The 20,548-nt window shown below is 36.4% G+C and overlaps 1 protein-coding gene across 3 annotated transcripts in view; it reads right to left on the bottom strand.

Annotated features, from left to right (window-relative positions):
- ITFG1 (integrin alpha FG-GAP repeat containing 1) overlaps nucleotides 1-20,548 on the bottom strand; it is a 347,900-nt gene that overhangs the window by 316,049 nt on the left and 11,303 nt on the right. For all 3 annotated transcript variants that reach the window (XM_043600818.1, XM_043600819.1, XM_043600820.1), the window contains one exon: nucleotides 20,147-20,221. In XM_043600818.1, coding sequence (XP_043456753.1) covers nucleotides 20,147-20,221 — 75 coding nt within the window. The remainder of the gene's footprint in view (nucleotides 1-20,146; nucleotides 20,222-20,548) is intronic.

Raw genomic sequence — 20,548 nt, forward strand, 5'->3', positions numbered from 1 at the left:
AACTTCAACTAACTCCTAGAAACTACTTGACAAAAATGTACATTTCAAATAAAGATTCCAGAAGAGTGATAAAGCAAAAATTATGAAGTGGCAGACTATAGGCCCAATTCAACATGAAAATGTGTTTTATTTAGCTCACACATTGTTTTAAATATTCTGAATTCACTGGTAAAGCTTAAATTTAAAAAATCAGATTTCACATAAAAATCTGGATTTCCAGGTTCTCTTGAAATACCTGGTCAGGTAACCAACTAGCTCTTTTTAGACAGATTTATAGTGTTTATGGGCAGGTGAAGTCCCAACCTTCTCAAACTGCTTCGCTTACTTTGGTTTCCTTCTGGGTCCCCTTAGACATTTGAGTTGCAACTCTTAACAAAATACTAATTATAATCTTGCTTTCTGGAACATTTCAAATCAATAGTCAAGGTCTTCATAGTATTTTAAGTTTTATACTTGTTGCCTATACTCTGTTAATTTACAGTAATGTCTCTTAAAAGGCAGTTAACTTGATCCTTATACTTTATAGTTTATTGTGGGGGGAGAAGGGAAGAGCTATTATTTCTTTTTGTGGAGCACTGTAAGATGGCTGAAAATTTAATGTACATACAGTTGTATATCAGAATTCAATTGTTTAAAAATTTACAGTTGAAAATAAAACTAATCTCTCCCTACTTTTACTGTTGTTCTTTGTGTGTATCACTTTTTCAATAAGAAGCAACAGATACCATCTTTAGAAGCAACTATGTTCATATAAACTATAATCTTCTCATATACGTGCTCAACTTCATTTGAAAGCAAAGGTCACAAATACAAACTGTTCTGATTACAAAGGAAGAAACAGCAGAGATGATAAAATGGGCAGTTCTGAACCATGTTGAGTCTATTTGTTGACATTTCTTGACCTCTGTAGAAAATTCCAATTATTAGCTCCCTACCAACCCCACAGGAAACATAATTATGTCAAGGTGTTCTAATTTGTGGGCACCATTACCCTTAATAACAAAGAATAGCATTTATCAAAAGATGAATTTAAATGTAATTAATGTCAGCTGTAGCTTTTGGTTGTCTATGGTAACTGCTCTTTGAAATGACTGGTAATCCACCCACTGTTCAATGATCAGTCTATACTGAATTATCATTATTTTAGATAACCAGATAGAAGCAGTTACCAGGAAATGGGTCTTAGCATGCCTCACCAAGCTCCCTAGTTCTTTAGTCCAGTGGTCTTCAAACATTTTTGCTAAGATAGGCTCCAAAGTAATTTTTAAAAACCATGTATGCCTTCACACATTCAAGTGCATTTTTAAAAAATGTAATCTAAATATTTTCATCAGTTTAAACAGCTATAAATACGTAACTTTCAAATCCATTAGAATTATTGAGATTTTAAAATATACTTAAAAAATTTTTTTTAAGTTTTATATATTTATTTTGAGAGAGAGAGAGAGAGAGAGAGAGAGAGAGAGAGAGAGAGAGAGCATGAGCAGGGAGGTGGAGAGAGAGAATCCCAAGTAGACTCCACACTGTCAGTGTGGAGCCCTGATGTGGGGCCCGAATTTACGAACCATGAGATCATGACCCGAGCTGAAAATAGGAGTTGGACGCTCAATCGACTAAGCCACTCAGGAGCTCCTAAAATAATTATTCTTAAAAGTATATCTGTGGAATATAAATACCATACTGAATTTTTGTTCAGCATCATCTACACACACAAAAATCACATGAGAAAGACGGCGTGAAAAATTGGGGGAGGAGGACCCTAAACTCACCTCATCCCACATACACAACTAGATAACACTCACATTAGTGTAAATAACCCAGGAAACAATCCAAAGATTGGCAGAACTCCAAAACTAAATATAGACAAGTGGCCACTTCTAAGAAGATAGGAAATGCAGAGACACTGTGGGGAGCCAAAAGGACCCACAGGACTGTTCACAGGAGGGAGAGATACTGTAGGGAGACAAACAGACTCTCACAACAGGAAGTTCCCACAGAGAAGAAGAATCTCCCTAACATTTGGCTTTGAAAACCAGAAGGGCCAAATTTCATGAGTTCTTACAACCAGCAGGATTAAAACTTGAAACCTCAAAAATTAGAGTGTCTACTCTGGGGGAGCTGGGAAGGCAAGAGAAAACTGAGTCACTGCCCTTAAAAACATGGCACAATAAACAGCCTGAGGAGATACAACACAGAAGCAGCAGTTTGAAAAGTGCCAGGGTCATATAGAAGGGAAATTTGTTTATACTAATTTCAGAGTGTGTGCTGGAGGGGCAGGCCAGGAGGGGAGACTTCTCTGGGAACAAAGAGGATGGCAGGTGCCATTTCCCTCTCCTACTTCCCAGCATAAATACATGTCCACCTGCGGGGACTGGTGCAGTGCCAACACTCTCGATCTAACTTGCTTATACCACAAGTCCTGCTCCCACAGGTCCCTTCTCCCAGAGGACCCACACAAACCTTGCTAACACTGCACACCTGCCCCCACATATTTTGTGGATCTGTTCCCTCCAAACCAGGCGGCCTCAGTACTGGTGACTGCAGCTTCCCTCCTGCAAAGGACCTGCCTGCAAACCTCTCAAAAACTTCAGGTCCTACTCCAACACACTTTGCAGATCCACACCCTCAGATACTCTCTTGGCCAGTGCACATCCAAAACAACCAAAGGCCTGGTAGTGTGCAAGCAGTCCTGCCCAAAGTCAGAACAACTCCAAAGTAACTTCTGCCTCAGAAAGGGGGAAAGATAATCCCACACACACCAGTCAGATTAGGGACCCAGCAGTGGGCTGGAGACAGACAGCTGGTCTTTGTGCAGTCCCAGCCCACCAATCAAAGCTTCAGGACACAGGGATGGGATCCTGCAGTTTGGTGTTACTGCACCTCTGACAAATGCCTGGTCTGACTAAACTAGTAACACAGGGACCAAACACTGCCCACAACAGACCAACAGAGCCATTGCCTGGACTGAAGGCAAAAGTGGCTCAGCCACAAAAGCAGGGCAAAGGCAACACAAATAGGAGAAATTCCTGAAGTGCTAGGTTCTGGTGAACAGGGGACACTACATGACCTCTTCCTCATAAGGACACAACTTTTAAGAGCAAGAGATGTAGCTAACTTTGCTAACATATAGAAACAGACTGGAGATTTAGGCAAAATGAGAAGAGAGAGGAATATGCCCTGAATGAAAGAACAGGACAAATCACAGCAAGACACCTAAGCAAAACAGAGATAAGTAATATGACTGATAGAGAATTTAAACTAATGATCATAAAGATACTCATTGGGTTTAAGAGTGTAGGACCTCAATGAGAACCTAAACAAAGAGACAGAAACCATGAAAAAGAACCAATCAGACTCAATAACTGAAATTAAAAATATACTAGAAGTAATCAATAGTAGAGTAGAGGAAGCAGAAGACCAGATCAGCAACTTGGAGGACTGAGTAATGGAAAGCAAGCAAACTGAACAGGAGAGAGGAAAAAAGATAATACAAAATGAGAATAGATTTAGGGAACTCACCAACAACCATCAAATGTACTAACATTCCCATTATAGGGATCCCAGAAGAAGAAAAGAGAGAATAGGGGGCAGAAATTTTATCTGAATAAATAGCTGAAAACTTCCCAAATGTGGGGGAAGAAAACATATTCAGACTCAGAAGGCACAGAGATCTCCCAACAAACAAACCCAAAGAGGTCCACACCATGACATAATATTAAAATGACAAAAAGTAGTTAGGGAGAATTTTAAAAGCAGAACGAGAAAAAGAAAACAGTTACAGAGGAAACCCCATAAAGCTATCAGCTCATTTTTCAACAGAAACTTTGCAGGCCACAGGGAATGGCATGATATATTCAAAGTACTGAATGGAAAAATCTTCAGCCAAGAATGCAACAAGACTACCATTCAGGATAGAAGGACAGATAAAAAGTTTCTCAAAGTTAAGGAATTCATGACCATTAAACCAGCCCCACAAGAAATCTTTAAGGGGACTCTTTGAATAGAAAGGATAGAATATAAGTAATAGCAAGAAAAGTAGGAAGCACAAAAGCAGAAAAATAAGTATATTGTAAAAATCAGTCAAGGGATTCACAAAATAAAAGGAAGTAAAGCATACTTTACCACATACCTAAAATGTGGGGGTGGGGGGGGGCAAGGAGCAAACAATGGTTCAAACTTAAGTGAGCACCAGCTTAATATAGACTGCTATATGCAGAAGATGTTACATACAAAGCAAATGGTAACCACAAATCAAAAACCAGAAAAAAGATTTACAAAAAATAAAGGGAAAGGAATCTAAGCATACCACTAAAGAAAGCCAACTAGCCATGAGAGAAAAGAGCAAGAGAGGAAAGGAGATAACTACAAAAACAACCATAAAACAAGGAATAAAATGGCAACTAAGTACATAACTATCAATAATTACTTTGAATGTAAGTGGACTTGACACTCCAATCAAAAGACATAGGGTGAGGGGTGCCTGGGTGGTTCAGTCGGTTAAACGTCTGACTTTGGCTCAGGTCATGATCTCAAGGTTCATGAGTTTGAGCCCCGCATCGGGCTCTGTCCTGACAGCTTGGAGCCTGAAGCCTGCTTCGGATTGTGTCTCCTTCTCTCTCTGCCCCTCCCCTGTTCATCCTCTGTCTTTCTCTGTCTCTCAATAATAAATAAATGTTAAAAATAATTTAAAAAGCCAATATTCCTGATGAACACAGATGCAAAAATTCTCAATAAAATACAAGCAAATTGAGTCAAGACAATACATGAAAAAATCCACCAAAAAACTCCACCAAAAAACTGCCAGAACTGTAACACAAATTCAGTAAAGTTGCAGGATACAAAATCTACACACAGAAATCTTTGCATTTCTACATACCAATAATGAAGCAGCAGAAAGAGAAATGAATGAATCTATCCCATTTACAAGAGCACCAAAAACCCTAAGATACCTAGGAATAAACCTACACAAAGAGTTAAAGACCTGTACTGTCTACACAACATTCATGAAAGAAACTGAAGGTAACACAAAGAAATGAAAAGAGACATTCTATGCTTATGGATCAGAAGAACAAATACTGTTAAAATGTCTATACTACCCAGAACAATCTACACATTTAATGTAATCCCTATCAAAATAGCAACAACATTTTTCACAGAGCTAGAGCAAACAATCCTAAAATTTGTATGGAACCACAAAAGACCCTAAATAACCAAAGCAAAAGCAAAGCTGGAGGAGGCATCACAATTCTGCACTTCAAGTTATATTACAAAGCTGTGGTAATCAAAACAGTCTGTACTGGCACAAAAACAGACACAGGTCAGTAGAACAGAAGAAAAAAACACAGAAATGAACCCACAACTATATGGTCAATTAATCTTCACCAAAGCAAAAAGGAATATCCAAGTCTCTTCAACAAATGATGTTAGGAAAACTGGAAAGCAACATGCAAAAGAATGAAACTGGACCACTTATTTACACCATACACAAAAATAAATTCAAAGGATTAAAGACCTAAATGTGAAACCTGAAACTATAAAAATCCTAGAGATAACTTCTTTGATATCAGCCATACAAACTTCTTTCTAGATACATCTCCTGAGTCAAGGGAAGCAAAAGCAAAAGTAAACTATTGGGACTTCATCAAAATAAAAAGCTTCTACACAGTGAAGGAAACAATCAACAAAACCAACATGCCTATGGAATGGGAGAAGATATTTGCAAATGACATATTTGTTAAACAGTTACTATCCAAATATATACAGAATTTATACAACTCAATACTCAAAAAATAATAATCCAACTAAAAATGGACAAAAGACATGAGTACACATATTTCCAACAACATACACATGAAAAAGTGCTCTACATCACTGATTACCAGGGAAATAAAATCAAAGCTACAATGAGATATCACCTCAAACCTGTCAGAATGGCAAAATCAACAACACAAGAAACAACAGGTGTTGGCAAAGATGTGGAAAAAGGGGGACCCTCTTGCACTGTTGGTGGGAATGCAAGCCAGTGCATCTTGGGAAAACACTATGGAAGTTCCTCAAAAAGTTAAAAATACAACTACCTCATGATCCAGCAATTGCACTACTAGCTATTTACCCAAGGTATATACAAATATTAATTCAAAGGGATACATACATCCCCATGTATAGTAGCATTATGTACAATAGCAAATTATGGGAACAGCCCAAATGTCTATCAACTGATGAATGGATAAAGAAGATGTGGTATGTATATACAATAGAATATTACCCATAAAAAGAACAGAATCTTGTCATTTGAAATAATATGGATGGAGCTAGAGAGTATTAGGCTAAGTGAAGTAAGTCAGAGAAAGACAAGTACCATATGATTTCACTCAGATGTGGCATTTAAGAAACAACAAAAAAGCAAAGGGGAAAAAAAAAAAAAGAGAAGGAGGCAAACCAAGAAACAGACTCTTAAGTACACAGAACAAACTGATGGTCACCAGAAGGGAGCTGGGTGAGGGAATGGGTTAAACAGATGATGGGGAATAAGGAGTGCACTTGTGATGAGCACTGGGTGATGTATGGAATCATTGAATCACTATATTGTATACCTAAAATTAATATTATACTTTATGGTAACTAACTGGAATTTAAATAAAAACTTAAAATGAGTGAGAGAACTACAGATCAATATTCTCTGATGAACATAGATGCAAACATCTTCAACAAAATTTAGCAAACTGAACCCAAGAACATATTAAAAAAATCATCTACCACAATCAAGTGTGGGATGCAAGAGGGGTTCAACATTGGCAATATCACAATAAGAGAAAGGATAAAAACTATATGATCATTTCAATAGCTGTGGAAAAAGCATTTGACAAGGTACATTTATTCATAATAAAAAACCTCAACTGAGTAGGTTTAGAGGGAACATACTTTAACATAATAAAGGCCATATATGAAAAACCCACAGCTAACATCCTATTCAATGGTGAAAAACTGACAGCTTTTCCCCTAAGATGAGGAACAAGACAAGCTGTTCACCACTTTTATTCAACATAGCAATAGTAGTCCTAGCCACAGCAATCAGACTATGTTTATGAATAAAAGGCATCCAAATCAGTAGGGAAGAAGTAAAACTTTTTCTATTTGCAAATGACGTGATACTATACATAGAAAAAAATGCCTAGACTAGAATTGATAAATCAACTCAGTAAGGTCACGGGATACAAAATCAATACACAGAAATCTGTTGCATGTCTATATACTAATAATGGAGCAGCAGAAAGATAAATTGGGAAATTAGGAAAACAATCCAAATTACAATTGCACCAAAAATAATAAAATACCTAGGAAAAAACTTAATCAAGGACGTGAAAGACCTGTACTCTGAAAACTATAAAACATGATGAAAGAAATTAAAGACAACACAAATAAAAGATAGTTCATGTTAATGGATTGGAAGGACCAATATGATTATAAAGTCCATACTACCCAAAGCAACCTACGCACTTCAGGCAATCCCTATGAAAATACCAACAGCATTTTTCACAGAAGTATTGACAAAAATGTGGAGAAAAAGGAACCATTGTGTACTGTTGCTAAGAATGCAACAGGTGCAGCCACTATGGAAAAGAGTATGGAGGTTCCTCAAAAAATTAAAATAGAACTACCCGTAATCGCACTAGTGGGTATTTACTCAAAGAATACAAAACCACTAATTTGAAAAGATATAGACACCCCCAGATTTGTTGCAGAATTATTTATAATGGTGAAATTATGGAAGCAGCCAGTGTGCCCATTGATAGATGAATGGATAAAGATGTGGTATATTTATGTAATAGAATATTATTCAGCCTTAAAAAAGAATGAAATCTTGCCTACTGCAACAACATGGATGAAACTAGAGTGTAATACTAAACAAAATTAAGTCAGTCAGAGAAAGACAAATACATGATTTCAGTTACATGTGGAATTTAAGAAACAAATCAAAGAAAAAAGGAAAGAATAAATTAAAAAATCCAGAGTCTTAAACATAAAAAATAAACTGATGGTTACCAGAGGGGGATGGATGATGGGTAAAACAGGTGAAAAGAGATTACATTTTTTTTAAATGTTTATTTTTGAGAGAAAGAGAGAGAGAGAGAGAGAGAGAGAGAGACAGAGCCCGAGTGAGGGAGGGGCAGAGAGAGAGAGTAAGACACAGAATCTGAAGCAGGCTCCAGGCTCTGAGCTGTCAGCATAGAGCCCGAAGTGGGGCTCAAACCCATGAACCGCAAGATCATGACTTGAGCCGAAGTCGGATGCTTAACCCACTGAGCCACCTAGGCACCCTGATTACAATTATCTTGATGAGCTCTGAATATAGAATTGTCGAATCATTATATTATATACTTGAAACTAATAAGACACTGTGTGTTAACTATAGTAGACTTAAAAAAATATATGAGAATGAGGTCTTCTTTAATTATACATCTTTCCCTTTATCCTTGACTTTGTAATTCTATTCCATCTCTTAGAGAACTTTATCATGAACCAGAATGTTTTCATATCTGAAGCAATTTTAGTGGTCACTATATCTATCATACATCTATGAAGAAATGTATGTCTAAAAATTGATAAACAAATTAAAATTGGTATTTAAGTTGGTTTTGTTTATATATCCAAGTGTTAAAAGAGATCTCTTTGCAGTTGAATTATTTTAACTATTAGTGTACAACTGATGAAAACACCTATTATATAGTTTGATAATTTATTAAACAAAATGTAAAATTTTATTAGAAATGCATTTTTTGAAGAGATGACCAGGACTTTAAAATACATTATTCATCCTTATAATAACATGACGTTACTAGAATGAGACAGTAGTCAGTATAAAGTCTATTCCTACTCTTCATCTTTATAGATATAAATGCTAAGAAATCTCGTTCATAAAGTTTTAAAACATCTCCCCGAAGATGATTCTTATTTAGGTATGGTAAAAATATTGAGACTATATATTTTTAAAATATTAGACATACTTTATAAATAGATATTGAAATATTTATAGATTAAAAATATCTTGGCTGTGGGTTAGAAGAGAGAAATGAGGGGAAGATGTGAAAGAAAAAAGACAGACCAAGTGTTGATAAACAAGTGTAACTGCCTGACAGGTACATTATAAGCAACTTAATTGTCCCATTCTCTGTACCTTGCATACCTTTAAAATTTTCCATAATAAAAGTAAAAAACAAATTAGAACTGCTGAATTAATTCATTCTATTTATGGAGAATGTCTGCCGTATAATCCAATCAGCAAAGCCAGTTCTCACTGCCAAATGAATGTCATTTTCCATCAGAGTCTGACTTCAGTTTTTCAATTCAAATACATATGGGGCGTCTGAGTGGTTCAGTCACTTAAGCATTTGACTTCGGTTCAGGTCATGACCTCATGGTTTGTGAGTTTGAGCCCCTGTCGGGTGAACTCGAGCCCAAGTTGGGTGAGCACAAGTGCCATGTCAGGTGAGTCCCGCGTCCCTTTCCCTTTCCCTCTCTCTTTCTCTCTCTGACCCTCTTGGATTTCTCCCGCTCTCCCTCTTTCTCTCACTGTACCCCCCCCCTTTAAAAAAAAAAAAATATATATATATATACACACATATGTGTGTGTGTGTGTTAACACATCTTTCAAGGAATATGATTAAAAAAGCTGAGAAAAGTATAAGCAGTCAAGATTAAAATAATATAGTTCTTATAAAACTGACCTATTTTTATAAAATAGGTAATAAAAACAAGGCAGTAAGGCAACACGCTGTTTTTCAATTAACACAGCAATGCAATATAGCTAAAATAATTTACAATACAAGAAGCATGGTAAAAGAAGTTAGTTCTTCATTAAATGTGCATGAATATTGACCTCTGGTCTGGAATAATTCAATAAAAGTTGAATATAAAAAAATAAAAAAAATTGAGTATAAAAATGAGAAACAACACTGTTTTTTCTCATTTCTTTCGATAGAAGAAATGTTTCCTATGACTTTAATAAATGAGAAAGGTATATACTGCAAAAAACTACCTGGCTCAGGAGCCAGCATGTAAATTTAATTTTTATTAAGAGAAATAAAATAATAAACATCCCAAAAAGACATAATGAGATGCTTGACTTTAAATGGAATTTTCTTGATATGATTTGATAAAATAGGTTTCAGCTACATGACAGAAAAATGCATACCAAATATGAAGGAAATTATATAAAAGTTTTATCCATACATTTGGTAGTCCAAGAGAACATTCCAGTCACATATAACATAATCACTGTCATCATCTAAAACTACATTGGGATGAAACTACCTTTCTTCCAGTTAATGTTGTATCCTAGGGACAGAGTACTAAGAAAAGCTGAAAGGTCTGCTTTGTGGAATTCAGTATTTATTATGGATGCTTTTTGCTTTGCTCTCCCAGGGCTCTCTCAACAGTAACAGATTTTTGACAATAGCCATGGAATGGAAGAGGCAGTCATTAAAACAAAAACTGTCATTACTCCCACAACCCTATTCTACCACATCTGAATTCAGAATATCTCACTGTCGATCAAAATGTTCCCTTCTGCAGCCAAGCTTCATCTTAAGTGACATAGGTATCATGAAATAGAAATACAGGAAACAGTTTAGTATAGCTGTGTTTGGTGCCCTATGGGTTTTTACTCTCCAGGAAATGCATCAGTAAAATTTAGGAAGGGTAAGGAATATGGCATTCTCATATGAAGGAGGAGAAAGTTATAATGAAAACAGGTACATTCTCAGGCACATCAATTTTGGGTAAGAGTACCTTTGAACCTGAGGATCTAGAAGGTGATTTACTTAAATGATTTGTTTGCATGTTTGTTGGTAGGTCTTCACTTATGGTAAAGTAAATACACACAGACTACTATGTTGTATTTCTAAAGATGATCACATTATTTCAATTCTGCCATGCCCACACATACAGGTAGTCTATAATCCTCCAATCCCCTTGAATCTTAGCTAGTTCCTTGATCTATTTTGACTAATAGAATGCAGCACAAGTGATGTTGTTTAACTTCTAGGACTGGATCTGGAAGAGATCTATAGCTTTTACCTACACCTCTCGGAATGCTCCTTCTTAGAAAACAGACACTATGCTATGAGGAAGTCCAAGCCAGCCATGTAGGAGCACCACCAAAGGCCCTCTGTGACTACAGCAATGGTAATGGCTGTACAGAAATAAAGGCAAGAGTACAGGCTTTAGAATTTGGAAGACCAAGATTCAAATCCCAGATCTACCACTTATTTTTATATTCTAAGCTTGTAATGGTCACTTCACCTCTGAATTAGCCTCTTTAAGCAGCCTCTCTAAAAGAGCCTCTTTAGCCTCACAAATTATCTGCTATGAGAAAAAAATATAAGACAAGTGAGGTAAAGTGCCAAGCCCAGAGTTACCAAAAGGCCTGTTTAAGGTTTTCTTTTTTCTCTTCCTTGCTCATCCAACCCCAAGCCCCAAGTCTCAGATAAGCTGTGCAACCCCATGGTATGCCTCTCCTGGAGGGGCACAGTGAGGAGCAGAATCTAGGGAAGGTGGATCAAGAAGCATCACTGGAGAACAAAGTTACCCTGGCAACATGTGATGGGCCATTCACACACGCTGGGTCTGTGTTAGAACTCAAAGGTGTGGGATGGACCAGGTAAATCTTAAGGACCTCACAGAAATAACACGTCCATAGGAGAAAATATGGAGATTTTTTTCAGCCATATTCTTATTTTGTCCCAGTATTCCTACCTCCATACAGTATGCATCATAATATTATATCTAGGAGACATGCCAAGCTGTTATAGTTCCTAGGGCAGGGAGATACAACAACAGGATAGGAAGTCTGAAGAGAAGCATAGGCCTGCACAGCTGAAGTGACTCAGGACCATTGTGGAACTCAGGAACTACAGCTTAGAGCCTAGGCCTGCATACTGGTAAAAATCATGTATTTGTAGGGCATTTTGAATAGCAAATACATTTTTTAAAAGTGTAATAGAAATCTAACGAAAGAGATTTAACCTGTATTTTCAGAAATAATAAACTATTTTGACTCATTTTACACTAAATTAGAATAGTATTACTAATCTTACTCCAAGTCTGTGTATCCACCGTTTCTCTATGTTTTTCTTTTTCCAATTTTTTTTACTACGTGAAATGTACATGACATCAAATTTAGCATCTCAATCATTTTTAAGTATACAGTTTAGTGTATTCTATGCTTGTTTTAAAGTGGACTTTTTTCGGGGTGCCTGGGTGGTGCAGTCGGTTAAGCGTCCAACTTCAGCCAGGTCGCGATCTCGCGGTTCGGGAGTTCGGGCCCCGCGTCGGGCTCTGGGCTGATGGCTCAGAGTCTGGAGCCTGTTTCCGATTCTGTGTCTCCCTCTCTCTCTGCCCCTCCCCCGTTCATGCTCTGTCTCTCTCTGTCCCAAAAATAAATAAACGTTGAAAAAAAAAATTTAAAGTGGACTTTTTTCAATACATATGCAAGAAATAATGAAATATAAAAATAGTTTACCCTCAAAGAAGGAAACAAAACTTTGATGTATACTAATGGAAAGAGGCTGAAGCCAAGACATTTAAAAATATCATCAGTATTCATAATGACTTGTTACTATCAAAATTTGCACAGAAACTATAAAACTATGCTTTCTCAAAAGAAGTTGATTATCTTTCTGAATGATTACTACAAATACATATCTAAAAATTGTAAGATTTAACTGAAAGCAAAGTGAGTAAACCTTAAGAATAATATCTTAAATCACAAACATAAATAGACCCACTGATAATAATAATGTAATAGTAGGGGACTTCAATATCCCACTTACAGCAAAGGATGGATACTCTAAGGAGAAAATCAACAAGGAAACAATGGCTTTCAATGATACACTGGACCAGATGGACTTAACAGGTACATTCAGAACATTTCATCCTAAAGCAACAGAATACACATTCTTCTCGAATGCACATGGAATGTTCTCCAGAATAGATCACATACTGGGACACAAATCAGCCCTTGACAAGTACAAAAAGATCAGAATCATACCTTGCATATTTTCAGACCACAACACTATGAAACTCAAAATCAACCACAAGAAAAAATTTGGAAAGACCATGAATACTTGGGAGATTAAAGAACATCCTACTAAAGAATGAATGGGTTAACCAAGAAATTAAAGAGGAAATTAAAAAGTACATGGAAGCCAATGAAAATGAAAACAAGACAGCCCCAAAACTCTGGGATGTAGCAAAGGTAGTCATAAGAGGGAAGTATATAGCAATCCAGGCGTTCTTAAAGAAGGAAGAAAGGTTTCAAATATACAATCTATCACTACACCTTAAAGAGATGGAAAAAAACAGCAAAGAAAGCCCAAAACCAGCAGAAGATGGGAAATAATAAAGACTGGAGCAGAACTCAATGATATCAAAATAAAAATAAATAAATAAATAAACCAGAACAGGAGCCGATTCTTTGAAAAAATTAACAAAATTGATAAACAACTAGCCAGAATGATCAAAAAGAAAAATGAAAGGACCCAAATAAAATCATGAATGAAAGACGAGAGATCACAAACAAACAACACTGCAGAAATACAAACAATAATAAGGGAATATTATGAGCAAATATATGCCAATAAAATGGGCAATATAGAAGAAATAGACAAATTCCTAGAAACATATAAACTCCCAAAACTGTAATAGGAAGAAAGAGAAAAACTGAACAGACCCATTAAAACCGGTAAAGAGATTAAATCAGTAATCAAAAATGTCCCAACAAACAACAGCCCAGGGTCGGATGGCTTTCCAGGGGTATTCTACCAAACATTTAAAGAAGAGTTAACACCTATTCTTTTGGAGATGTTCCCAAAAATAGAAATGGAAGAAAAACTTTCAAACTCATTCTACAAGGCTCCCAAAGCAATCTACCCATCCAATGCAATCCCTATCAAAATAACACCAGCATTCTTCACAGAGCTAGAACATACAATCCTAACATTTGTATGGAACTAGAAAAGACCCCAAATAGCCAAAGTAATGTTGAAAAAGAATACCAAAGCTGGAGGCATCACAATCCCAGATTTCAAGATGTATTACAAAGTTGTAATCATCAAGACAGTATGGTACTAGCACAAAAACAGACACACAGACCAATGGAACAGAATAGAGAACCCAGAAATGGACCCACAAAGGTATGGACAATTAATCTTTCACAAAGCAGGAAAGAATATCCAATGGAAAAAAGACTCTCCAGCAAATGGTGTGGGGAAAACTGAACAGTGACATGCAGAAGAATGAAACTGGACCACTTTCTTACACCATACATACAAAAAACTCAAAATGGTTGAAAAGAACTAAATGTGACCCAGGAAGCCATCAAAATCCTAGAGGAAAAACAGGCAACAATGTCTTTGACCTCAGCTGCAGCAACTTCTTACTTGACATGTCTCAGGAGACAAGGGAAACAAAAGAAAAAATGAACTATTGGGACCTAATCAAGATAAAAAGCTTCTGTAGGGCAAAGGAAACAATCAGCAAAACTAAAAGGCCACCGATGGAATGGGAGAAGATATTTACAAATGAAATATTAGATAAAGAGTTACTATCCAAAATCTATGAAGAACTTATCACAATACCTAATAAAAAAATTATCTAGTGAAGAAATGGGCAAAAGACATGAACAAATACTTTTCCAAAGAAGACATCCAGATGACTAACAGACACATGAAAAGATGCTCAACAACAGTCATCATCAGTTAAATACAAATCAAAACCACAATGAGATACCACCTCACACCTGTCAGAACAGCTAAAATTAACAACTTGGGCAACACTACATTTTGGTGAGGATGAGGAGAAAGGGGAACCCTTTTGCACTGCTGGTGGGAATGCAAAGTGGTGCAGCCACTCTGGAAAACAGTGTGGAAGCTCTTCAAAAAATTGAAAATAGAACTACTCTCTGAACCAGCAATTGCATTTCTAGGTATTTATCCAAAGGATACAGGAGTGCTGTTTTGAAGGGGCACATGCACCCCAATATTTACAGCAGCACTATTGATAATAGCCAAAGTATGGAAAGGGCCCAGATGTTCACTGATTGATGAATAAAGAAGAGGTGATATATGTATATACACATATATAGATCACATATACACATAATGCATATACTTTGCATATGAAACGTGACATTATATATATGTGTGTATATATAATGGAATATTACTTGGTGATCAAAAAGAATGAAATCTTGCCTTTTAAAACAACATAGATGAGGGGCGCCTGGGTGGCGCAGTCGGTTAAGCGTCCGACTTCAGCCAGGTCACGATCTCGCGGTCCGGGAGTTCGAGCCCCGCGTCAGGCTCTGGGCTGATGGCTCGGACCCTGGAGCCTGTTTCTGATTCTGTGTCTCCCTCTCTCTCTGCCCCTCCCCCGTTCATGCTCTGTCTCTCTCTGTCCCAAAAATAAATAAAAAACGTTGAAAAAAAAAAATTAAAACAACATAGATGGAACTCGAGTGTATTATGCTAAGCAAAGTAAGTCAAAGGCAAATATCTTATGACTTCATTCATATGTGGAATTTAAGATACAGAAGAGATGAACATAAGGGGAGGGAAGCAAAAATAACAAAAACTGGGAGGAAGAAAAACTGTAAGACTCTTAAATACAGAGAACAAACTGAGGGTTGCTGGAGGGGTGGTGGGTGGGGGGATGGGTTAAATGGGCAAGGGGCATTGAGGACACTTGCTGGGTTGGGCACTGGGTGTTACAGGTAAGTGATGTATCACTAAATTCTATTCCTGAAATCACTACACTATATGTTAACTAACTTGGATATAAATTAAAAATAATAAAAAAAGAAACAAACCCCAAAACATCTTAAATCATACATTTACAAACAAAAATTCACTTATATACAATACTGCCAGCCAATACCTCAAACAAAGCAGTATCATTAATCACCAGAGAATTATGGGTCATTTGATCCCTGAAAAGGTCTCTGAAAATAAAGCCCCAATCTTGATTTTGGCTCAGGTCATGATCCCAAGGTCGTGATTTTCAGCTGTATGTTGGGCTCCGCACTGAACATGGAGCCTGCTTAAGATTCTTTCTCTCTCTCCCTCTCCCCTTCTCCCCTGCTTTCTCTCTTTCAAAAAGTTCCTGGTGGGACTCCAGAAAAATAACATTAGGGATCCTTAAGTAACATGCCATTTGAAATAATCACACCATATAAAATTCTGTCATCTCATAAAGCTTTTCACTATTTCTGTGGCTTAATTTTGAAAGGAAAAAGATTTAGATGAGAAACAGTGGGAAAATAAATGAATTTATCTCCAATAAAAAAGCTTCTTTAGGAAAAGAGGAAAGTTAGAAAACTGTTGTACTGATTCTAAGGAAATACCAATATTAAACTAATTTCTCAAGTTCTAATACATTCCATTCAAAAACAATGTTCCAAATATAAACGGTGTATAAGGTGAGAAGGGGTGAAGGCTACTTGGGGAATAAGAGTATTTTCATATCTGAAAATATGAATCATCTCAAGCTACCTTTTATTGTCAAGATTATGAATACTAATGCTAATTACGAAGTTAAAAGCTGCCTTGATGATCATTTGGTTCCTTTTGTGTTATAAATCTTTAACTTTCATATTTTTTCAAAAAATAGATTTGTAACACAATATCATTTCATTTCATTAAAGACAATTATTTGCAATATTTTCCATAATGGATCAGCAAGCCAACAAAAGGAGCAGCAGTAAAAATGAAGGGGATTAAATAAGTCAGTAATTGGTATAAAGTGAGAAAAGATTACATGGAAAAATAGGGATTTATACCTCTTGGATTGAGACCAGCTAACTATATTTAAATAGAAAATATATATATATTTTTTGGCATTGGAGGAAAATTACTCATCTACATAACAGTTAAAAATGGCTGCTTTCAGTGCCACTAATATTCATTCAAAATTTTTATGCAATCACTTGTGAAGTAAATAGAGTATGACAAAGTATTTACCACATACCTACATTAATATTCCCAAGTATACAACTTGGGCCTGACCCAGAAATGTGTTTGAACTCAGTACAGGAGTCACAGAATTTGAAAAGACTAATATTACATTTGACTTTGATTAAAATTACAAGTACAAATGTTTTCACTTCAATACTTAATATTCTGAATGTTTTTGCAACATCAGTTTCAAACTCCCTTTTATAGAAAATGCTCATTGATCATAACCTCACATCATTGCAAAAGCCACCATAACACTTAATGGGTAGGTGTTATTTTTAAGTAATATGACACATGACTACGTTATTTCAAGTCATTATAAAGTGGGGTTGAGACACAAACCAAAGCCTCACCTTTGACCATTTAACACAGTTATCTCTGGCACCTCAGTAGATTCAGCATCCTTCCTGTCCCTGTTAGATAGCCCCCACTGTGCCAATGAAAAGTGATTCTTTTGCCTATTACCACTGTCTTCTTAGACTGACCATATGTACTTTTACTCTAGCCAAATCAGTAATGCTAATTTTACTTGTGGGCAATCTCCTATTCTTATTCCTAACTGGACCAGGTTACAAGCTGTGGGCTTTTCAGCACAATCCTATGGGAGCATTTAGCACTCTATTTAAAGATCATTGCAAATTTCCCACAAAATTAAGGTGTTGGCAAAATTTAATTAAATTTAAGATAATCTTGGGTCTACTGTGCCCATAAAACACAATATTTAAGTTGCAAAAATTAGGTTAGATTTCTTGATAAGTAAGATTGGGTTTCCAATCAGAGGTCACATGAAAAGTCCCAAATGTCAATGCTGTGGCTTTTTCACTTATGTACCTGTACATATGTCTGTATTTGTAAAAGTGGTATGGCCTAAATATAATTTTCTTATTTTAGTCACACATTAATGTTTGCTCCCAAAGGGACATATTCAGCTTTCTGTTATCTGAATCATGATATTGCCAGGCTATAGTTATCCTAAAATGCTACTGACAGGAATTCTTTTCTGCCAAGTTATATAATTTCATTCTCTAAACTGGAATTAAAATATCTTGGATACAAACTTGTTACTTATAATACAGTTAGCTATTATTGCTTAATCTGTATGAAAGTTTAAATGAGAAATATCATAAAATACCAGGATATTACTATATTACTCCAGTGTACTAAAGTATGTCAGAATATAATGTCTAAAAAATAAAAGTGAATAAAAGTGAAAGTGAATTCTCCAGGCAGAATAAGTTTTAAAAGCTATCGTTTTTCAGGAAGCGACAGAGAAAAAATGCATGCAGAATTCGGAACAAGTAAATAAGCTATGACACTATCACCTGACACTCTAAATAGTTTTCTTGTGGATTAAGTGGAAAATCCATAAAGACATTATTAGCTTTCCTTTCTGAATTAATAACAACAGCTGTTAAAAATTTTCAATTTCTAAAGATCAAATGACATATTAAAGGTATTCCAAGTATTTCTTTGACTAAAATAGAAATTACCATGAAACAAAGCAGGCCAGAAGTTACCATCATGTTCTCAATCACATGTATGCCTTTATTTACTTGTGTTTTTAAGTTTTTATTTAAGTAATCTCTATACCTATGTGGGGCTCAAACTCACAACACTGGAATTGCACACTCTTCTGACTGAGCTAGCCAGGCGCGCCCCCCCCCCCATGTATGCCTTTAAAGAGAGGAAATGAAAAAGATAACTTCCTGAACAGTCCCAGCCCAAGGCAAATAAGCTGGGCTTGCCATGGTAGGGGTGGCCTGTGCCTTCCTCCAACCCCACCCACACACAGTTCCTCTAGACAGGGCCACAACAGAACAAGCAAGATCTCCATCCAATTGGTCTCTAGAGCAGGGCTCTCTTCTAACTTATTCAAAGTTTGGGGGAAAAAACAGGTTTCTCATTCAAGATTCACAGTAAGTCCTTCAAAGGTCATTCTCCCTAGCATCAAAACACCCATATTCTTCATTGAAAACCTTCAGAAAGGGGCGCCTGGGTGGCTCAGTCGGTTAAGCGTCCGACTTTGGCTCAGGTCATGATCTCGCGGTGCATGAGTTCGAGCCCCGCGTTGGGCTCTGTGCTGACCGCTCAGAGCCTGGAGCCTGTTTCAGATTCTGTCTCCCCCTCTCTCTCTGACCCTCCCCCGTTCATGCTCTGTCTCTCTCTGTCTCAAAAATAAATAAAAGTTAAAAAAAAATTTAAAAAGAAAACCTTCAGAAAAAGTGATAGGAAATGTAACATTTTCTTCTCATAATACCTTAAATTTTGAGAGTTTACTCATCTATGGGTTTATCAACCACAATTCAAAAGGTACATATAAAAATATACAACTTTTCCAAAACACAGAAAGGAAATTTGTTAGATTTCCAAACACTTGGGAAAGACAGAATGATAAAGGTAGTTCTCCACATTCACTGGAAAGTTAAAAAAGTAAATGTGTTCTGTATTCTTAAACTAAATTTTTGGCTTATCAGATACAGAAAAAATTAACGCTGAAGGTATCTCATGAAAAGTATCTTGCTATAAATGTTAAGAGGCCACTTCTATTTAAGTCTAGAGGAATTATATCTTTGAATTGCAAAATTCCAAACAGATTTTCCAAAGAATGGCACACAAGGATATTGAGAGAATCCCAGCATACATGTCAGTCAAGGATAAAGTATACTTGGAAAAATTTCCAGAGCTCAGAGGAGTGTTTACATTCTTAGGCAATTATTGATTGCTCAGTGAACAAATAAAAGGAAGAAGGAACAGGCTTATCAGTAAAAGGCTCAGAGATAAAATGACTCGTGGAGAATCCAATCAAGATGGCAGGTATCCATTCTGTTCAAATTAAATCTTTCCTAAAAAACAACGAATGAACATTCAAATTGGGACCTGTAAAGTTTGTATCTCTAATTTCCAGAAGGATAAATGGATTAAGCTGGCTCTACAAAGACAGCAGTTGCAGATCAAATCCAAAACTGTGAGAAAACTTATATGTCGACCAAATGCCCTTTTAAAAATCTCTAAGAGCATGGATTTCCAATGAGCTATGTTTTTCCCTAATGGTTAAAGCAATCAGTTTACATAGACACATAGTTCCTGTAGCAGCAATAAGTACAATTAATTACATGGTTATAATCATGTTTACTCACCCTCCCAATAATATCTGTGGCTGGCTGGATTCATTTGTAACACCAAATACATCAGGAATTAAATCACCATTGAAGCTGAAAAGAAAACATTAAAAACATTAAGCAGCTATTTCATAAAATTCTCATGTTCCAGCTTTAAAAGGAAAATAACCTTTGGGAGGTGTGGTAGAAATCATAATGCTCACCAGTTTCTGCTATAGTCAATAAAATGTCAGCAAACGTGTCAGACATGTGTTATTTCTAGGCCAAGTGTTTGTTATTTATTACTGGACCTCCAGCCCTCTTTAAGCTGGTAGTAGCAATGAGACCTCTGATATACGCTGAGTGATGGCACAGAGCAGAACCTACCACTGACCCACAGTGGACAGACACAAGATGTAAGAAATAAACTTTTGTTGTGGA

The sequence above is a fragment of the Prionailurus bengalensis genome, chromosome E2 (assembly GCF_016509475.1).
Source record: "Prionailurus bengalensis isolate Pbe53 chromosome E2, Fcat_Pben_1.1_paternal_pri, whole genome shotgun sequence".
NCBI lineage: Eukaryota > Metazoa > Chordata > Mammalia > Carnivora > Felidae > Prionailurus > Prionailurus bengalensis.